The following is a 22,801-nucleotide window of genomic DNA, read 5'->3' as shown; positions in this document are numbered from 1 at the left end:
TCATGGAGCATTGTCAGCCATTCTGCCATTAGAGATGTAGCTAGGTTTCTACATAGGACAGTTTTGTCCCTTTGCTTCTCTTTCTAATATGGAGGACTTTGGGTTAAAAAATTAATTGGAGCTACAGTAAATTTTTTTCTAAGAAATATGAAGTAAATTAGATATGTTGTTTCTGAACAACTGTAAACTCAAAATTAGGAGTGCTTACCAGGGTTAAGACTGGCTTTTAATTTGTTCACAATTAAAAGCAAAACTGTAAAGCAAAATAAAATTTCAGGTGAAGATTTTTCCAAAAGCGACTAATAATCTTGAGTGGCTGGCTCTAGATTTTTCTGTCCAACAAGAGACAGGTCAAAGAGCATAATACTCTGAGAACCTCATTTTAACTCTTTTTCAAAAGCTGGAAAAATATGGTCATAACAAGGTTAGATCCACTGAGCTTCTGGCAAGAAATTTTCACTTTCGTAAGGAGGGAGGGAGGAAGGAAGGAAAGAAAGAGGGAGGAAGGAATGAGTGGAGGGAAGGAGAAAAGTTGTGGTATGCTATATGTTTAGTATAAGATTTGTAAAAATGTGTTTTCTGTGCTCATTCTCTCTTGGCTAATGACATTTCATATACATGTATGCCACACTTCTTTACTAACTACAGGCATGTATGATTTTGCAAACAAGGGCTTGGGAACAGAGGCACATTAGACAATGTGTGTTCTCCATTCCACTGAGTCTCAAGTTAATGTGCGAATGACATTATTTTGTACATGTTACTTGGAGAATGCCATAGTGACTACATAAGGCGTGTGTAAGATTTCTTAAGTTTTAATTTTGTTCCTCATTGAATTGGGTGTGGCTTTCAGCAAGTCAATAGTCAACTGTATCTTTGGTTGCTTATCTATAAAGTGGAGCTTATGCTTTACCACTGTGCTAGGTAACTGTTTATTAGTGTTTTGAAAATACACAGTTCCATGAATGTGCTAAGTATTATTGTTGTTACTGCTGGCCACTCCGTGAAGAGTAACTGAAAGATGCAGCTGCTTGCATTCATGTATAAGCCCTTGCCCTTTTGCCAAAATATTTAGGTTTGCATATCAAAGCATACCAACCTTTAGCAGCTTTCTGTTCTAATCTAAGCTGTGCCACTCACTCACTTTGAGCAAGCCCCTTGGCCTCTTTTTTTTCTTCAAGCTGAACATTATTGTATGTGTATAAATACGTAGAAGTACCATGACCTTTCTCCAGGGCATAGGCCAGTCTGCTGCTTTGCACTGTATTTTTCTGCAATGGCTAAGCTAATAATGCCATTCTTTTCATTCACTGTATAAAAACACATGTGTTTTGACATTGCTAAATCGCAATCTTCCACTCCTATAGCTAAATGCATGTGATGGTGATGCATGTGTCAGATATGCATGTAATTATACTTAATTGCAAGGAAGAAAGAGCTTAGTAGAGCTTACTCCTCAAATAACTCAGGTATGCATTCTCTTTGAGCTTTGATTAATCTTTTTCGAGATTCCCAGCTTTGATGAGTTTGTATATCAGAATACTTTCCCTGAATTTCTTCAGCTAAGGCCACGTTGTTCAGTTGATTTATTTAACAGTTCTTATTTCTCTGACTATGCAAACTTGGTATTTCCATTTACAAAATCCAATGATTTGCATAGCTGACTGTCCAACAAGGGAATATACTTATGGGAAAAATAATGACTTCTGACTTAGGTCTACTGCAGTTACTCTGTTCACTGATCATGAATTCATAGGATGGAGACAGGATTTAAAGAAGTTTCCTCATCTACTTTTCTTAACCCATTTCATCTACATGACTAGTATTAAAACTTTAAATGGTATTAGTGAACTCTGTGAATTCCTTCCACAGGAGAAGCAAGAAGAACTCTAGAAACTCATCTCAAACTATAATGAAATCGTTACAGCCTAGGTGAGAATGACCATCTCAGATGTATTGGTATAACATATGACAAAGTTCTTTGAAAGTGATGGAGTGGTGCTACCTAATATGTGCACTGAAATAAATTTTATGCATTTTTTGTGCACTGGTTTTCAACTCTAAGCAGTTTCAACTTGTGATATGACTAAGATGTACATCATTACTGTCTTTTAGTATAGGGGCTATGAACTACCATGGCAAGTAAGTTTGGCTGTATCAGACAGCAGGGTAGCATGGGAGAATCAGGTTAGTAAGAAAAGCTAATCCTTCTATATTTGCATAAGACAAAAGCCTAAGCAGGTCAATAAAGTTGCAAATGCTTTTATGAACTCAACTGATATATATGGGAAAGTGTTACTAGGTTCCCATATGCAAGCCCTTTTTTAGGTCAAAATAGAAGCAGCAGCCCTCAAACTGAATTCGTGTTGAAAATAATTTCTTGGAGTTTAACTGGGTCGTGTTCATCACCTGGGCAGTTTGAGAAACAAATGTTTCGGATTATAGGGCAGAAGAAGACAACAGCAAGGATGCTTGGATAAGATCACTGATCTGCAATGGGAGGAATGAGAGACAAAGGGAAGGAGGAAAGGAGAGAGGCAGTTGGGATTAAGTGTCAGGAAATCAATCCCACTCTTGAGCCTGCAATTCCATGTTTCTCTTTTGAAGATCAGCACATGATGCTTTCATTGGTGAACCAAATGCCCTCATAGAAACTCTGTGACTGAAGCCGAGCAAACACTACAAAACAGAGAGCTCACGCTGCTGGTTCATCAAACAGAAAAGAATTGCTAGGGATCATGTCTCACAAAATTACCTCCAGTGTCTCCTCATTTTCAAGAAAGACCTACAAAATATCATCTAAAGAAATAAAATTCATCTCTACTGAATACTAAAATATGGTCACAATTTTTACTTTATAACCCATTAAAAATTGCACCATCCACAACTAACACATTCACTGGAGGCCCTAGAAGTGACTAGATCTTTTCCTTTTTATATTTTAATCTTATGAAAGGTATTATTATTTCTACACATCCTTCATTGCTTATATCTCTGATTGCTTAGACCATCAGACCTACATTACTATTGCTGCTGTCAATCCTTTAGTTTTCTCATTTGCTGAATCAGAGAGGTTCCTAAAGCACAGGTTCACTGTCAATAGTTTGTGATGTACGCAGCAAGGATCTTTCAGAAGGTACATTCACAAGCATGCACTCACCTAGGGTACCTGACATACTTTCATGAGTATCATTAGAACTAATTGCAAAGTGTGTAGACAAGGCACACATCTGTGCTTGATACCTTCTCCAAGATACTAAGTAAATAAGAGGCCACTTATACAGATGAAGGTCCCTTCTTGAGTAACAGCGTGTGAAGGAAAAGACTCTGCAGAGTCCAGGATCTCAGCCGCTCCCTGCCTGAAGAAGAGCTTCATAACTGTGTCGTTCCTCAGTCTGCTGACTGCAAGGAGCTTGGACAAAGGAAAACTTAATGGTGCTGATGATTAAAAAGCCCCGTCTTCAGCAGAGATAAATCATAGAATCATTTAGGTTGGAAAGGACCTTAAGATCATCGAGTCCAACCGTTAACCTAACACTGCCAAGCCCACCACTAAACCTCATCCCTAAGCGCCACATCTACATGCCTTTTACATACCTCCAGGGATGGTGACTCAACCACTTCCCTGGGTGGCCTGTTCCAGTGCTTGACAACCATTTTGGTCAAGAAATTTGTCCTAATATCCAGTCTAAACCTCCCCTGGCACAACTTGAGGACATTTCTTCTTGTCCTATCACTTGATACTTGGGAGAAGAGACTGGCACCCACCTCACTACAGCCTCCTTTCAGGTAGTTGTAGAGAGCGATAAGGTCTCTCCTCAGCCTCCTTTTCTCCAGGCTAAACAGCCCCAGTTCCGTCAGACACTCCTCACAGGACTTGTGCTCCAGACCCTTCACCAGCTTCATTGCCCTTCTCTGGACACGCTCCAGCACCTCAACGTCTTTCCTGTAGTGCGGGGCCTGAAACTGAACACAGGACTCGAGGTGCAGCCTCACCAGTGCTGAGTACAGGGGGACGATCCCTTCCCTTGTCCGGCTGGCCACACTATAATCTGATTATCTTTGGGTAATATCATTACTAAATGTTACATTTTGATACCCTGCTGTAATTAGAGTTATTCTATGTCTCATAATGTTGTCTGATGATGATTACAATCACTTTACATTGACATGTACAGGTCATGCCCTTCCTTTGGGAGCTGGTGCCTTGCAGTGGTTGTGGCTGCCACACTCCTGAGGTGTCCTCTGGTTAAACCAAAGTCTGGCATTTTGTAAAGACATCCTGTTTTCACCTTACAATAGGGTTTGGGCCTGGGCAATCAAAAAAGAACAGCGGAGAGAAAAAATGTATTTGACAGGTGTTAGCCATTACCTCCTTGGCAAGCAGAAAGAGGGGTGCAAAATGACTTATAACTTGGAAAACAAACTCTAATAGTTTGTTAAGTACTTCCTTTGAAGTAAGTTATGAATGTGCATGAAATTAGGGTGGTGTCTAGACACTGAAATCTCAGAACTACATTTTCATGAACACACAGAGACACACAGATCTGCCAGCTGCTTCTTTCCTTATCTCATTGAGATAATGCAGAAATCTCTGTTTTATTATTGGACAGTTTACATTTTACTATGATTGACCTCAGTATTGCTTTCAGCAGCTCCTGTTGAAACGTTAGTGATGGCTGATTGCACAGAACAATAGTGCCACCTCCCTTCCTTGGCACAGACAGTGACTTTGTGTCTTTCAAAATCCAAACTGAATGGGCAGCAGTATCTGGGATGAAGCTGCTTTATGAGAATTTCTACAGAAAACACCGGGAGGAAAACACGTGAAAGCTTCAAGAAACGCTAATGGACCTCTGAAAATGTCTTATCATCCAGAGGTCCAGTACATGGATTGGAGAGATGCCTACTGCCTTTCTTCTACTATGCTCCCAAAATGCTATATGAAAGAAAAAAATCTGCAGAGTTAGCAGTATGGGCACCACTAACATGTTAATGAATTGTTGCAATTGACTTGTCTTTTTTCACTGAGGATTTATATATATATACTATGGATGTTGATCATGTGATTTGTTTTAAATTAGCAAACAAATCAAAACATACAGAAGTTCCACTGTATGAGTTCATGCTAACTTTGGTACAGATATTCCCCTTGATACAGGCCTTCATTTATATTTAATTCTTTTTGACCACAGACTAACTTTAACCTCAAATATATACAAAAAAAGCATCATACAAACAGTTAAGATATATGGTTCAGGTAATTTTATTCTTAGCTATATCCACTCTTCCTTTTCCCAGCAACTCAACTATGTTTTGAAATTTATTTCCGGTTTCCTTTTTTCATGCCAAATGCTACCATTTGTTATGGAATGCATGTTTTCTGTCACATTCATTCAGGTAATATTGCTAATGCTGGGAACAAGAATCCAGAAGGTTCATCTTTCCATGGAGAGTATTAAAATACCATGTGCCCTGGGTTGCCATATGGAAATTTTTGAAAAATGTTCCATGGTTTCTGTTCCTTCCATTCACACAGAAATATGTCTGCTATTGAATTGACAGGAATTCTCAAGAAAATGCAAGTCCTAAGAAGAATGTTCCTTCTGGCTTCAGGAAGAATCATGAAGGTAAGAGATCAGAGTAAGATCTTTTACATATGCTATGTTTTTCCTATTTGTACTACTTCTGATAACATGTATGATTTAGATTACATTGTTTTGCATTCCAGCTGGAAGGTCTTAGCTTACTACATATAAAAGACCAGTTTCTTCCTTATCCGTGTAAGTTGTTCTGCTGAGCCCATGAGCAGTGTTCATGAGCCTAAAGTAAAGGTCTCACACTGAAAAGAATAAAAAGGCACTGTATTTTTTATAATTAACAATGAGAGTTCCTTCTCCTATAGGATTGTGAATCAGGCTTAGAGCAGAAAATTATTTATTATTTCTGTTTATCTTTCAGCATTGCATTATTCCACTAAGAGTAAGGAAAGACAATGCAGTTATGGTAAGTCAAGGTCTTTCTAGACCACTAAGGAGGAAGAAGAGTGATTACTTGAACAAATTTCTTGGGTTTTTCTGCATAATCTTTCAGTGAATGGAGTGCCTGGGGGCTGTTATGTTAAAAAAAAAAAAAAAAAGGATTTTTAAGTAACAACAATGTTTATGAATCACTCAATAATTGGGCTATTATGTTAAATAAGCCTCAAGCACAAAGTTAAACATTGCTATGCATGCATATTAATATGAATATTCCAGCACTTATTGATCCCTTGCAGCGCTTCAGTAGACTTCTGCCCCTTATTTCCAAGAACTTTAGCATACATTTGTTCTTGTGGAATAACCTTTAAACTTGTATGGAGTTTAATCAGCCTTGTACAAGGCCAGACTTCAGCTCAATGGTGGTGTTTTAAATAGCTTCTTAAGAGATGAAGAGTTTTTCTAAAATATCTGCTTGTACGAATATTTAAAGTATATTTGGTTTTGGTGGGAGCAATGCTTTCTGCTGCCTTCCTCATTGACAGATTATCTGAGGGGTCGCTTTATAAATGTGAAACAATTGCTCTGTGGTGGAAAGGCTTTTCTACCAATTGAGCCTCATTTCCCCTCTTACTGATCTCATGGTCCCTCCAGGAACTCCTCTGTGTCAGTCAGAGATCAGAAGTGATCCTGGGTTGGCTGACTGGCATCACTATTCCAACTGAGTGATATTTGATTTTGAAAATAGCTCAATTAATTTTATTTTTAATTATTCCTCATTTTTAAGCTAGTCATGAGACAGTCTTTCTAGGTAAGGCATACAGGATCTGGAGAGCTGTTTATACTCATCTGTAGGATTTTTTAAAATATCTTCTGTGTGTCAATTTATAAGCTTCTACTCCCCTACAAGTCTAGCCCAAATTCTGCTCTTCCACTGGAATAACTTCTTTATATTTTAATCCATGCAAGAGAGTGCTGAAATTGCCCTGGTTTGTTTCTCAAGGCAGATATTTTGAGGTAGAAAAGGCCCACATAGAACTGCTTGCATCCTTTATGACCCTTTTAAGCCATGTTTTAAGCCACAAGATTTTTCAGATATTATATTAAAAGAGTTTCCTGGCTGGAGTGTTTTCTGAAGTACCTAGTTTTAAACACATACTAGAGACTATATGTGGAAAGCAAGTTTTGAATATGTAATTATACTGTAAATCTGAATCCAATAGGTTGGATTAAAATATTTGTCATAAGTGGGTTGCCAGCAAATAATTATTCTCATGAGCCATTTGGCAAACACTACAAAATAAAGGATACATTTGAGCAAATAGGATTTGGTTGTGGAGATTTCATACACAGGGAAGGAGCTGGAATTTGTTGATTTAGGAATTTTAATAAAACATTCTTCCAGCTGTACTGCAAATGACCCCATGGGTCTAGATATCTCCATGTGACTTGTTCTTATGAACATTAAGAGTATGTCTAACTTATTTTGATTTTTATTGGCAATTACACATGTACATAAACCCTGTACACGGGCTGGTACCTAAGTAGGTTATGAATTTTGGCCTAACTCTTCTTTAAGTTTCAGTTAACTAACTGGAGACAGGATCTCCCAGACCTAATCCTTGCATTTTCAAAGGCTTACTCAGACTTTGAATTTTGTGACTCTGACTAGAGTCATTGGGCACTGAATGATTAAAATCCCTTCAGGGTCTAAAAATTTCTCTCAAGTGCCAATACAAACTCCATTAAGACCTTGCAGCAGGATTATCAGTCTCAGAGTGACCAGGCATTAAAAATCTTGCCACTGTACATGTTATCAATCTGCCAGAAGTTGCATGTTACTTAAAAATGTTCATACATTTCACAGTTTTTTCTTTGATGCCTTCTTGGAACAGATAAAGATACCCTATCTCATATCAGGCAGATCTTCACCAGTCCACAGCTGGACTTGAATCCTCAGTTTAACCCAAAGATCAAAGAATACTACGCAGAAGTCCCATTCGACATGGTGACAGTGAAGATAGGAGCAGAACCATCTAACTGTCAATGCCGAGTACACCTTGATGAGAAGAAAGGGCCAAGGTATGAGTGAAAAAATATGAGATAAAAACTACAAGTGTCCTTAACTTTGGAAATATGTCAGAATATTACAGAATTGTTTTGTGTTTCCAAAAGCACAGAATGCCTGTATATTAGTCACATGAAAGACAGAGAGAGTTCCAACACTCAGAAATTTGTATTTATTTGTCAGCATCCTGAAGGCAATGGTAATATGTTCTCAAGCCATAATTAACCCTAGCTTTACAGAGTGCACAGTTGCTAGCATCTCCCCCAGCTTCTCCAGTCACTGACAGCATCAAAGCTGGGTGGGAACAGAACATCGTTACACTGCACACAGTAGACAGCAAAGAATTTGAGCTTTCGTATCCAGGCCTTGATTCTGCACTGTGGCCTAAGCTAATGTCGCGCTGGGCTTGGTCCCTCAGCCAGCAGTCTGCTTACATGGGTCAGAGTAGAGCTAGCTGCAAACAAACAAAGAAATAAATTCAAGTTTACTGATTCAGAATGATCCATATTAGTCAGAATTATGTTATAAGGGATTGTCATAGAATCATAGAATCACTTAGGTTGGAAAAGGCCCTTAAGATCATGGAGTCCAACCATTAACCTAACACTGCCAAACCCACCACTAAACCTCATCCCTAAGCGCCACATCTACATGTCTTTTACATACCTCCAGGGATGGTGACTCAACCCCTTCCTTGGGTAGCCTGTTCCAGTGCTTGACAACCCTTTTGGTCAAGAAATTTGTCCTAATATCCAATCTAAACCTCCCCTGGCACAACTTGAGGCCATTTCCTCTTGTCCTATCACTTGATACTTGGGAGAAGAGACTGGCACCCACCTCACTACAGCCTCCTTTCAGGTAGTTGTAGAGAGTGATAAGGCTCCCCTCAGCCTCCTTTTCTCCAGGCTAAACAGCCCCAGTTCCGTCAGATACTCCTCACAGGACTTGTGCTCCAGACCCGTCACCAGATTTGTTGCCCTTCTCTGGACACGCTCCAGCACCTCAGTGTCTTTCCTGTAGTGTGGGGCCCAAAACTGAACACGGTATTTGAGATGCAATCTCACCAGTGCCAAGTACAGGGGGATGATCACTTCCCTGCTCCTGCTGGCCACACTTTCTAATACAAGCCAGGATGCTGTTGGCCTTCTTGGCCACCTGGGCACACTGCCGGCTCACATTCAGCCGGCTGTTGCCCAAGACCCCGAAGTCTTTTTCTGCTGGGCAGCTTTCCAGCCACTCTTCCCCAGGCCTGTAGCACTGCATGGGTTTCTTGTGACCCAGGTGCAGGACCCGGCACTGAGACTTGTTGAACCTCATACAGTTAGCCTCAGCCCATCAATCTAGCCTGTCCAGATCCCTCTATAGAGCCTACCCTCAAGCAGATCAACATTCCTGCTTGATCCCCTTGTCCAGATCATTGATAAAGAGCTTAAACAAAACTGGCCCCAATACTGAGCCCTGGGGAACACCACTTGTGACCGGCTGCCAAATGGATTTAACTCCATTCACCACCACTCTTTGGTCCTGGCCATCCAGCCACTTTTTTACCCAGCAAAGCATATGCCCATCCAAGTCATAAGCAGCCAGTTTCTCCAGGAGAATGCTGTGGGAAATGGTGTCAAAGGCTTTACTAAAGCCTAGGTAGACAAAATCTACAGCCTTTCCCTCATCCACTAAGTGGGTTGTCTTGTCATCAGCAAAAGTCCCAGCTTATCTGATCTTACAGAGAAGCATAAAGCTGGAGGATAAGGGAGAGAGCAAAGTCATCACTAAACATCAGGTTTGAGCATTGACCCACAATCATTCATGATGTTTGATTACTACTGTGATCCCTGGCACAGTTTTGGCTTTCCCAACCAGCTCTCTCACAGACAGCAGCACGTGCCAGGGACAATCCCAATAGGCATTTTGGGTATGACCTGTTTTTGGATGTTGGGAGGGACAAAAAGTGTTTATTTATCTGGGTCACATACCTCAGAACCAGAGAACTGGACTATTTACATACTAGCCATTAGTGAGTGGATAAAAAGGAGAGCAGTGACAATGATTTGCTTGGGGGGAATAATCCTCAACCATTGCAGAGCTAGCTTTTCTTCATGGCATGAAGCGCCTATGAAACACACTGTCTTTTGACTGACTGTGAAGCAGATGCTCTGACCTAGAATGTCTGCTAATAACCAGACAGTCTGTACAGTTGTTACTGATCTAATGGCTAATATGCTTCCTATATTTTCAATAAGAAATTAGTCTTGATTTATCATTTCAAAAGAAGCTCCCATAAAATTCTTCCACCCAACTTTTTAATGTTTTAATGTTAAGCACCTTGGCAGTCAACATGGATACATGGGAAAAACTTAAGAGATTTCTTCCTTGTAAAAGAAAAAAAGAATAGCAAAATGTCCTTTACATTGAAAAGAAAAAGCCCTGGATGTGCAGGCTGTGTGTCTTTCAACATTTCTCATTTCCCAGTCAAGGGAAGAAGAGCACAGTCCAGCTTTGCTCATCTGTCACTCTGAGCACTTTGTCTGGGACTCCATCACATTTGGCTAGTGGATGGTTTCAGCAGCTAGCTGACAACTCTGATCTTGTTTGTCTCCCTGCTGACTTCTCCGTGAACTTGGACCTGCCAGGAATTATTGTCCCTAGTGGCTTCATTCACAGATTTCATTTCAGAATCGTTGCCACTGAGGTAGTTTTCATTAAGTTTCACTATTCAGTATTTTGTCATCCTGAAAGAATTGTAAATCTTATTTTACCCTGTTTTTTATTTAAAATCATATATATTTTGTAAGAGAAAGAAAATGTTAGAAGCCTCGAGGAGCAAGTAAGGTTTAGCTGCCATAGATAAAGCAGCATAAGTCTTTGTTGCTTTCGCATTTATTCCCCTGCTTTCCTGTTTTGCCTTGCAGCATTGCTAACTACCCCCTTGGCCTTGGATTGAACAAAGTAATCATTCTCGTAACAGATGATTCACAGCCCAGCCCTCAGCTTGTGAGCAGCTACAAAATCACAATTTATCGAGAGGACCGCCCTAGTCTGCCTTTGTTTGATGACTATATGATATGTGGGTTTGTGCAGGTATTGTCTCTATATTCTTTTACTATACAAATTAATAGTGAATTTAACTGGTTTTTGTTCATCCAGTGCTATAAATTAGGATACATGCGCCAAAGCTGGTGTAGAATCAGTTTTGGTGAGGTTAGAGTCTGAGTTCTAAATGCTATAATTGTATGAAATACAGCATTACACAATGGTTTGGATATAAAAAGTAAGTCTAGCATAAGTACATGTTACAGTTACCATGTATTTGAGAGCTCCAGGTTAATTAATCCTTACTTTGATCAGCCAAAACTTTATCCATCAGAGAGCTGTTGTTTGCTTGTGAGAAGACAGTCCCTCTGTATCACACAGTGGACAGACTGCAGTTTTCATGCATGAAAATCCTTTTACCAGGAAAGCTATTTATGATGACTGTCTGTTTATCAGTGTTCGAGACAAATGCTTCTAGATAATTTATGAATGAAAAGTGTTTATTCTAGAAGACCAACAAACACAATGGAAAAAACCCACTGATGATTCCAAGGAAAGGGATGATTGTCACTTACATCATATTTATCCAAATATAAGTTTGGGAATGCAAATAAATTACTCCTAACAAATAACCCTTAGGAAGCAGTGGGTCTCTTGAAGGAAAAGAAGGGTAAGAGTCTGTCTGACAGGGCTAAAAAGGGGCTGGGGAAGGGGAGCTTGGACTGAATTAGAGACAAAATTGGAAGAAAGATAATGAAAGAGAGGAACAGTGAAGCTTTCAGTTAGTGAAACTATGGCAATAATCATCGTAAGATAAGAAAACCTGGGACACAGGCTGAAGCAGAGCTGTTTGGATTCCAAAGTTAGAGGGCTAAACATTGGTGCTTGATATGGTGGGCAAAGATAAGCCAGTCGATTCAAAGAGGGAGGTGACATGGTAAATCATAATCAAGGACAGTGCTTTTGTCTGTGGGATTTTAGGCAGATTAAAAGGTTTGGTAGGTTCATTCTAAATATTAGAGCATCCAGGAGGAATATATTTCATCACAATTCTGCAACCAGAAAGCAGGATCTTCAAAACCATAGTGTTGAACTGTCATCCATGTTCATGTCAAATGTCTAATCCTATCTTTATTTCTCTTCTTTATGCAGATCTTTATATATCAAAATATCCTTTTCACAAAACCTGTTTCCCTTTTCTGGTTTCTTTCTATATACTGCAGAAGAGGGTGGGAGAAGTCAGGCCATTTTATGTGATGGGACAGATCAAGAGGGATTTTTTTTCTTGTGGAAAAATGAGCACTGGGGCTTAAAATAGGAACTGAAGAGATTATAAATGTTGATAGCAAATTGTATGTTGACAATAATTATCTCAATCTGCAAATCAGAACTGTCAGAGAAAACGTATGTAGTAGTCATAGCCTACTGACTGCTATCTGAATACCTGATTATGGTGCTGTCTGGCCCTTTACCTGTTCTTTGCCTCTTCTTTTACACTTACCTTACAAGCTCAAAAGGTCAAGGACCATCTTCTTGCTCTTTGTACTGGCTCAGCACTAGATCTAGTAGTTGCTACGAGTAAAACAAACATGAATAAATACATATAATGCCTAAGATTTCAGTTCAGGTGTACAGCGATTTGCCTGACACCTTAGATGTGAATTAGTATGAAAAGGAGAGCAACAATAGGTTGAGCTGGAGTTACATTACTAGGAGAACACAATGGCTGGAAAGATGTGAGGAAAGCTCCTCTAGTTGCCCAGTTTGGGGCGTGTATCTGGGTGTAGGAACAGGAATTCAACCTCATACACATCCTCCCACACTAGAGTTTACACTGTTGTTAATGTTTAATGATAGCATTTATGAGACTAAGTATGAATCTTTGAAGCACTGTGAATGCAAAGAGATCTAGAATGATAAAAATGAAAAGTGTTTTAGAAGTTTCTTTTGATTGAGCTTGGTTTTCTGCTCATCTGCGAATAACTGCTCTCTAATTAATATAATTGTTCAGAGCTAGGGAGGACTTCAGGAGTTCAGAATAAAAATGAGATGAAAAGCATTCTTGTGGTGTCTAATGAGGGCTGTGAAGATACAGTATGAGATTCTAAAACAACATTTTAAAAAAATATGTTAAAGGCAAACTTACCAGAGAGTGCATTTAAAAAACAGTCTGGAGCTGGAGATAGAAATGGTATTCTAAAACACTCAAAAGCCTGCATTTTTTCCCCCTTTCCCTATTTGCTAGAACAGAATTTATTGCCTTTTGCTTAGAGTGATGTTTTTTGTCAATACCAAACTCAGGTCTTAAGTAGCATCATTACATTCTGCTTTTCATACCAGAGAACATTATGCGCTCTTGCAGAGTGGGTTAATACACCCTGATCAATGGCATGAATGCTTGTTCTCTTAGTAACAAGACACCTGTCTTAGGAGCAAAAGGATAAATACAGCGTGAACTGATGGAGTCTCCTTTGGACACTTGACTAGGCACAACTGGGATCACACATGGGGAGAGAAAGGTCACTGACAGTGGTGTGGTCTTTCTCACAGAAGGCTTCAGTTAAAATTCTAATCCAGCAACTTTTTTTCCTGACTTTCTTTTATGTTTAATCCCATTAGGATATTCAGGTTTCACTGGAAGATGATACTATAAGGAAGGTTACAATAGAAAGACAGAGTGCAGGATGTTGTTTCCAGTCTTCCAACAATTCTCATGCAGTTGAATAATCCTGGATTAATTTCAAGGCTATTGAGTTAAGAAGTGTGTGGTTCCAAGCCTTGCAGCCCCTAAAAGGGGAAAAAAATATTGTCCTTTCTACTTTTTGATAGCAGCTATAATATCCTCATTAAAACCAAATTAGTAGGGGATAAACTGTGGCATCACCATAGCACCTTCAGCAGCTTTGCTTGCCTTTCACTGTGTGTTCTGCATTCTGACAGTATTGCTTGGACTGCAAATGGAGAGGTTATTGGTTTGTGCTTTAACTTAATTTTGTGCAACTGTTGACAATATTCAAGTTAAGTGTACTTGAGTGAAGTTATGCCATTTCATTATCACCTGTGAAGCTGTGATACCAAGATAGGCAGAATACAAAGCAAGCAGCAAAACTCAGCGAGCTTTTGAGACGGGGGTATCAGCATTACCCTCAAGTGAAAGATCCCAGACTATGTACACACTGTCATAAAGGACAAAATATTTTATTCATTCTTGCACTGCCCATTATCCTTAAAATGCAAATAGATTTATCTATGCCTCACTTGAAATGTGTGGATGCTACCTCTTTGATTGTTAATCTCTGAGTAGTCACAATCATGGAAAGTAACTGGTGATGTGCTTAGGGAACCTTTTTTTGACACTGTGAACTTCTGTACCTATAGTGTCCTGCTGCCACAAGTTTGGGGGGTTTTGTTTGGGTTTTTAAATTTTATTTATTATTTTAGTAATACACAGTTATTTATTTGGGTTTGCTTTTGCATTGTGAGTAAGGGATAGCTAATATTATATTTTATAGCCACAGTGTGTATCATTCTCTTTGTCTGTGCATTTGCACAAAACATGAAAAAGTACTTTCCAGAATGAGTGCAATGCAATGGGCTGATGCTCTGGCTGTTCTACAGCTTTCTCAGGTCTGAGAGGATGGACTTACAGCAGAACAGCTTTAAAACCTTTCCTCATTTTTATAGAACACCTTATTCTTAAGTACTATTTTCTCTTGTGTTTTTATAAACCCTTTTATCATATTCATTCCCTGGAGTCCAGATAGCATAAGAAGTCCAACAGAGCTGATAATGAGATACTGGTATAGCATTGCTGACTGTGTGACACCAAATGGCTGCAATGCAGCTGGCAACAAGGTGCCAGCAACAAGATGTTGATTTCTCTTTCTGTCTACTAAACTTCCATTGATGAAAAAGCAATTAAGATCTAGGCCTAATATAACAACTATATTTAAGTTTACTATAGTCTTTGAGGGGTAGAGATGAGAAAACCCTTTAGAAAGGAAGAAACCTTTAAAAAAAAAAATCAAAGTAATTACATTTTTTGTTACACAAGATATGACAATACTTGTATTTTTTTCAGCTAAAGTTATAAATTTCTCATGGAAAATAAAATGCTTTTACTTCATCTTAAACTGTGTGCTATTACAGTTACAATGCCTTTCATGCCAGACAGTACAAGTAAAAACTGTCAGTTATAGAAACATGAATTAATTCTTTGCCTACTGCTTTCATGCAAAGATTTTGAAGAACCTTGCAAATATTAAATAATGTCTATAAAATAGAAAGAAAGAAAAAAAGCTTAGGAGAGAAACAAAGAACTTGTCCTGTAGTAGGACAGGCTTGAAGCACGTTAGTGCCTTCTGTATTTCCCGTTAGCTCTGTTAGAGTCAGTGTGGACCCCATTACAAACCACTCGTCTCTTCTGGCCTTAGGACATTGCAGAAGCCATGTGCAAACTCTTAGGTTTTGCAGTGCTTGTTGTAGCAGCAGCTAACCTTCTTGGCAGTTCTGGGTTTGAGTGTCTTGCTTGAAAACAGACAGAAAGTGCACTTCTGAAACTGAATGTACAGCCTAATTATATCAGCAAGCAGCCTGTATCTATCTTATTTGCAAAGTTAGCTTACTTCCCTTTCAGAGAATAAAAGAATATCAATTATAGGAGCAATCATGCATCGCATTCTTTAGTCTTCTCAGATCTAGAGCTGGTGAGAATTTTTTTCAGTGGCTTTGAATTTTTCAGAAAACAACAAAAAATTCCCCAAACTAAAAAACATAATCGTTTGAGTCCATTTTTTTTTCTCTTTCTGTTTTTTTTTAAAGCTTTCTGATTATGGAAAAAAGAATAAAAGCATATGCTTTCTTCAAAAGACAATGTTTTGATTCATAGAGGGTTATTTGATTAAAAGAGATTAAAATTCAAAATTTATATTGGCATAACTGTTAAGTTAGAGATTTTAGCTATTGTGCAGTCCAGAATACTAACTCTGTTTTCCAGGAGGGACTGGCTGGGACAAGCAAAAAGCCCACTCATTATTAGATCTGAAATACTCAAACCTATACTCTAAATTTTCTTCAGAAACACTGGTGAGAGCATAGTATGACAGCCATTTTTTCCAGGAGCAATGTCAACTTAAGCATCCCTTTCCCTGCCTGCAGCTACTCATGAACCAGGTGGGAGAACTCTTTTTGAAATGGACTAGTTTCTAGGATAAGGTTCCCAATCTCTCTATGTGAACACAAGGGAAGGGGTAGGTGCAGGGGCAGCAATAAGCAGCTGAGCACAGAAGACTGGTAGTGGATGCTGCTTAAGGCAGCTTTTACTTTCTTCATGAAAGAAATTCACATCGAGATTGGGTTTAAAGCTCTTGCGAGTGAATAGTTACAGCTGTGTAGAAAAAAACAGAGATCTGGTTTTAAATGAGCAGGAGCTTCATGTTCAGCAAGTGTAGAAGTGATTTATTGGTAAAAATACGCAAAACACTAGAAGTACATTTGCATTGCTATTAATCTATTAAATAAAGTGTAAATTGTTTGGGGTTTTATGTGCCTGCAACCCACTCCCTGAGAAAGACAAAGCAGTCTTCACATAACCTTGAGGAGCAAATAGGTAGCAAACTGAATACATTGCTAAATTGGAGGCATTTCAGATGGAAGCCACAAAATGAGTGGAGAGCTACTACAGAGAGACTGCTGTAAAAAGAAAGGTGAGGGTTTATATCTTCAACTGCTGTACGTCAACATGGTTCAATTAATTTCAGGGGAGCAATTCCAAATTGCCCTAATAGAGTACCTGTCCTGACAGAAACATATGGCTAAATTCTCTTCCATTATATATGCCAGGTAATGTTAGTGAATCAATTCACTTGCATAAAACTGCTGAAATTGTTAGTAATTTTCCTAAATATTCATGGTCAAACAACAGCTCAGGAAAACGTAAAAACTATTTGAAGGGATTTTAAAGTATTTAAAGATCAAGGGACCTTTAATCACCATTCACTGGAAGTATAAAGTGAAGAGGCATCTAAATCTAATAACACAACTTGGTGCTTCTAAAAAGTATATTTGTGAAGATACAGAAAGTAGAGGTGTAAATAATAAATACGCTGAGCTAATTTGCAAGTAGAGGGTTAATTTCTGTGTGTATGTCAGAACAAAACGTTTTGTAGAGTCAGCATATTCTGGCCTTGTCAACATCTATACCATTGGTGAGAGAAGGCTTGCCATGTTTTCTTAATTATAACAAAGACTTTTGTGATGATTTAAAGCATTGCTTTGTAGATGAGTCAGAGGAACAATTAACCATTGTGATGGATCTTCTTTATTTTTGTGCTGTTCTGTGTTGAACACTTTTTGGCTCTCAGTATCAGAGATGTGGCTGTTAGGCCAGTATCTTGGTCAGCCAGTATCTGCTGCTTTAAGTAAAGGTCTCAAAAGTTCAGCAGACCATAGATCTGTCAGGGGGGGGGAATTAATGTAGCATTCTGGGTTTCCTCTAGAAATCAAACACTCACTTTTTTCATCTACATAGTTGACTTCATACACGGTCTGCACTTTCATACGGGTTCTCATAATCACTGTTCACTGTCAGACATCTTCTGGGCTCTGAACAGGCCATAGAGAGAAAATGGGCACAACTAGGGCATAAGGTGGAAAGAACAAGCAAAAGAATGAGTTTGGCTGTGCTTCTACTTAGGCATTTCTTTCTCTAAGCATGGAATAAAAATTTGCTTTACAGTTTTATCCTGTATGTCCAGTAGGCTGTGCCTTACTAGGACCATCATCATACTCTCCAGCATTTTGGGGATGCCACATTACAGAGCCCAAACTTTGAGGCTCAAGTCCATGTTTGGTCCAGCTGCCTGGAGAAAAGCATATAGTCTTCCAATTTACTGCATTTTACTTACACTCCTGATTTTATATTAGTTATGCTTAGTCTTCTCTATATAGCTAAGTTTCCTGTTTAACATGTGATGCAAGATTAATACCAGATACCCTCCAGGAAGCGTCTCCAGAATTATCAGGCAGAGACTGAAAAGAGCGGATGTTTCCATGCAGCAGCTACATTTGTCATTATTATGATGCATTGTACACTGGAAATGGTGTGTTACAGAGATCATTCACAGATAACTTGCCACCAGTGCTTTGAGACAATCCATGTGAATGCTGATTCAGTGATTCAACAATTTTAAGCCAATAATGACTGAGATGACACCAACAAACTAATTTTGTTTATGATCATTAGCCAGAGGAAGTATTATAGGTTCCTATAAGAATTAGCCCCTAAAGAGACAGAATTTTTTAGGCAGCTTTCAGCCTTCCTTTTTCCTATGCTCCCTTTCCTTGGGCAGCACTCTTGCAGTTAAGGACTTCTTAAATCAGGAGTGATATCACTCTTCCTTGCCACTGAATTTATTGACACCAGTTAGTGTTGTTTATAGCACCTCCTACCTCAGCAATGGAAAACGTAGTATCTCCTCCCCTTCCTTTCCCTCATCTGCATGTTTGCATTTAGCACAGTCTTACTAGGAACATCCCACCTTTCTAGACACTCAGGTTATTTTGCTATTATGCTGCCATAGAAAAATGTCATTAGTATATCATTATGTGAGGAACAAAACCATAAAAGATAAACCTCAGTGACCTGATAGAGCAATTCCATTCGTTTGTTGACGATGTTCTCCCCCTTCATACAATTACTGATGTCGTCCCATGGGTGTGCATGACACATTAAAGATACAGAAGATGAAGATTTGCCTGGGAACTAGCCAAGCAGAAACTCATAATTGCATGACTAAAAATGTTAAATTATGACCCGTATGATTGCAACTGGTAAACAAGATCTCACCGGTGCTGGTGGGGTGCATGATTGGACATCTCAGCCTGACAGATGCCTCTTAATACCTGCTCTGTAGGGTCCTGCAGGATGGGGAGATGCTGAGACAGATAAAGTGCTGCAGATGCAGACCCTGTAGATACAGTGCTATCTCTGAGCCCATCAAAGGCTGCTAGTACAGACTGGACTAGACCCAGGTTTTTTCTGATTCCTTGCCTTTAACCACAGGACTGAAATGTCTTTTTAAATAATAGCAGTAAACCATTGTGGGTGGCTGTGAAAGGAGACAGGCCACAGTAAACGCTGGGTAGACAATTCAGCTCCTGAGATAACACTGTTCTCTGGAAAAGCTTATCTGAAAAGTGTCGCGGTAGAGACGGACACAACAAGTAATAGATCACGCAAAATGGCCACTTTATTGTTCTAACACACCTTTTTATCCCCTTCTTCAGAGTATGTGTTAGTATATGATTGGCTTCGTTAGTAACTAACAATTCATGATTGGTGAGTTTGTCAGGACGGTTCTTCTTATCACTATCTTGTTTTCGTACTGGTCTTCTCAGATCTTTCCAGACTTCTCAAGGATATACTACAAGCTGCTCAAGGTCGCGCTGTTCTCGAACTGTCAGGAATTCCGTAGACTTGTTGCATCCCCCGACAGAAAAGCTGGTTTTATATAATTCTTGTTAGCTATGGGGGTTTTGTTTGCTCTAGTTATCAGGCAATCATCCCACATATTTAGAATAGATTTTTGCTTAGGATCCTTTTTTGCTCTTATTTTGCATGATTTCAGTATAATACAGGCCCAGTAACACCACTGGAATCAATTCCATTTTGCTAAAGAACTGGTAGCCGTAACTTTGCAGAAGGCTCCAGGTAGCACAGACTTTTTTGTGCTTATTCTTGTTTCCTCTCCCTGCCCTCCACAGTGATTTCCTCCATGCATTTCTGCATTGTAGCCCAGCTTGGGCAGGAGAGGTACAGCTTGATGGACTGATGGTTAGAGCCCTTTAGGGAAGAGAGGGAGCCACATGCTTGAACCACCTCAGCCTGAGGCCAGCCTAGAGGCTGAGTGCCTGGGGGGATCCTGCCCCAGCCTAACTAACCACAGAAAAGTTGCTTCCTTCTGGCAGCCCCTGCCTACAGGAGGGCACCGCTGGAGCCAGACACTGGGCAGGTAGAGTCAACTCCTGGCATGCGGCCCTGAGCCGGCTGCTCTTGAGAGGTACCCTGTGTACTGTGCTAATGATATCACCTCGGCAAGGCACCTGAGATCTCTGAAGAGGAAGAGATGATGTACTTGGGGACTCTAAGTTACCCTCTAACAGCTGTTTTTCTTTGATTCGCAGGAAACCTAGCTTAGCCATCTCAATCACCATGGTGGGCCAAGCTCTTGCTTTCAGGCTTTGCATTGCCTACATTAACTGTGCTAAATTAGGGAGTCAGAGTGTAGCCCATAATTTTTCCATGCTTCCATTTCTAACTGCAATATCAGGATATAAGAATTAACTTCCCAGTAAAGTGTAAAGCCTTACAAGTCTTTGGATGAGCTGTGTAAGTATGAGAACTGCAAAGTACAAGTTGTCCTTTATGAGCTCCAGGAAGTGCAATGACATGTTTAAAAGTACAATAATAGAAGGGGGTGGGGAGGAGGAAAAGGTCATCCAAAGTTTCTGAAGCCTTGCTGAAATATTTAGCTTATGTTTTGGGTAAATAGCTGTGTCAGTGTTTGCATTCTATCAATACAAATATGAATTCTAATTCATGGAGAGAAAGTTCATTAATTAGAACTAACTTGCACTGTATGACAGCACACGAAGTGTTATAACCATGATCAGACTGCCAGTTTATAAGTTGCAAACAAATCAGTGCATGCATATGGGCAGAGTATTTGCAAAATGTATGTTGTGCATGCATCTGGGGGTTTTTTGGTTGGTTGGTTGGTTGGTTTTTTATAAATCATCATTGCAGTTTGTACTGGAGCAAAAGTTATTTTGTAAGGTTAAATTTCAGTAGCTTTGTGTGACACAGAAGGGCTCAGCGGTGCCTCAGTTACATTTTTTTGTGAATGGTGGCATTTGTTAAATTGCAGACTTGACAGTAGAGTGCTGTAGAGCTACATGTGTTGGCTGTGAGTAAGCTGATGCAAGTAGAGGGAACAAACAAGGTGCCACTGCTGCATGGCACCCAGGCCAGTCCAGCTCCATGTTAATGTGGTGGCATGGTTTCTGGTACCTGAGCTTATTCTGTCTGCAAGACCCTCTGTCATGATAATAGACATATCATGAGAGGTGCATGGTAAAACCGTCTAGAGCCAAGTTGAGGCACAGAAAAGTTGCATGTTGCTTCATGCACAGTTGTGCAAGTACACCTCAGCTCTTCCAGTTCTGAGACTCTCCAAGCAGACTGTCATTTGGATCTAGTAACAGCTTCTGTACCTGTTTTTGTGATGTGTATAATAGTAAAGGAAGAGAAAAATATCCTTACTCCAAGCCCCTTGAACAGGGAAAACACTTCCATTGGCTTCAATGTACTTTGGATCAGGCCTAACTAAACTTATTTTGCTACCATGTGGGGTCAAAAAAAGAGTCTGCAGGAAAGAAAGTATGCCTACTATCACATCTCCAGAAATAATAGCTGTGCTTTGATCATCTCAGCGTTTGATGCTAGTGGAAATTATTGGTTACATTTTGCCATTAGAAAGCCGTAATGTGAAGTAGAGAGTACAGGTTGTTATGAAGATGATATAAGGGGAAGACTAATGAGTCATAGTAATGACCCCATAACTCTTCATAGTAATTTGTTCAGTTTTTTAATGGTAATGTTAGAATTCTGATCTGGTAAAATAAAAGCAAAAAGGGTAGTTCTGCAAGTCAGCCATATGGTACAACAGAACAATGGAGATTGAAGTGATTTATTGCTGCACTGTGTAAAGGCTACCACCTCTTCTGTCTATGTGCTCACAATGCATATTTGAAATTCAGATAATTTTCCCTGTGCATTAGGTTGGTAAAAGGGATGTGACATGACTGAAATTCTGCTGTGGGATTTCATGATCTGGCATAGAGGTTTGACCATTTTTGTTTTCATTGAAAGAGCCAAGGATACTGTGGCACCAAGAGTGGGTAACTTACTCAGGCTGCCACACAAAAGTCGGGAAATGGGATAAGCCCACATCTCAGTGAGTACTTGAAACAAAACTGAGACCTGAAGGTTTTATAACAATATGGGGCAGTCCTTGTATTCTGCGCCTGTACCAGATAAAGTGGAAACTTCGGTCACCCTTGCTTAGAAGCTTCAGAAATGGTGTGCTTCATGGATTGGAAAATTATAGAACTATTTAGCCTAATTCATGTCTCTCTGTAACATCAGTCAGAAGTAGTTGTACCTAAGTCACAAAGCCATTGATGTTTCATAGTTTCATCTATGAAAACTTGTGGAAAGTCAGAACCCAACTTCCTTTCTCAAAGTTCAAGAGAGGCAAATTAGGAAATCAGTGTTCTTGATTATTTTACTTTGTTCCTCAGTAGTTTCTTCTTGTAGAATGTTTTTAACTGAGATCCAAAATAGAAAGTTGTTTAACTTCTTAGCTGGTTAGTCAGGTTCTTTTCTGTACAGAGTTACAAATATGTGAAACAGTTTTTACTGGTTTAAAGAATGCTGGTGTTGGCCTATGTAAGAGAGTGAAAGCTTATTGCATGGCTAATGATAGTTTAATTGGTCTGATTTTGTGTTTATTTAACAACTTGATGAAGAGCAGTAAAATGAATCACTGAGAAGTATTTACTGTGCAAGATGAGCCCAACACCTAAAGGACAACAGGAAGCCAATACTCCACTGTTCCTGTTCCTTTTGGAATCAAGGTAGATATAAAACACAACCACCAATATA

At 39.4% G+C, this 22,801-nt stretch overlaps 1 protein-coding gene across 3 annotated transcripts in view; it reads left to right on the top strand.

Annotated features, from left to right (window-relative positions):
• Positions 1-22,801, top strand: part of CPED1 (cadherin like and PC-esterase domain containing 1) — a 167,785-nt gene that overhangs the window by 82,430 nt on the left and 62,554 nt on the right. For all 3 annotated transcript variants that reach the window (XM_049814410.1, XM_049814412.1, XM_049814411.1), the window contains 5 exons: positions 1,873-1,932; positions 5,566-5,630; positions 5,962-6,006; positions 7,874-8,060; positions 10,956-11,124. In XM_049814410.1, coding sequence (XP_049670367.1) covers positions 1,873-1,932; positions 5,566-5,630; positions 5,962-6,006; positions 7,874-8,060; positions 10,956-11,124 — 526 coding nt within the window. The remainder of the gene's footprint in view (positions 1-1,872; positions 1,933-5,565; positions 5,631-5,961; positions 6,007-7,873; positions 8,061-10,955; positions 11,125-22,801) is intronic.

Source organism: Accipiter gentilis, chromosome 11, assembly GCF_929443795.1.
Source record: "Accipiter gentilis chromosome 11, bAccGen1.1, whole genome shotgun sequence".
Classification (NCBI taxonomy): domain Eukaryota; kingdom Metazoa; phylum Chordata; class Aves; order Accipitriformes; family Accipitridae; genus Astur; species Astur gentilis.
Note: the sequence above shows the minus strand (reverse complement) of the source record. Positions and strands in the feature narration are given on the sequence as shown.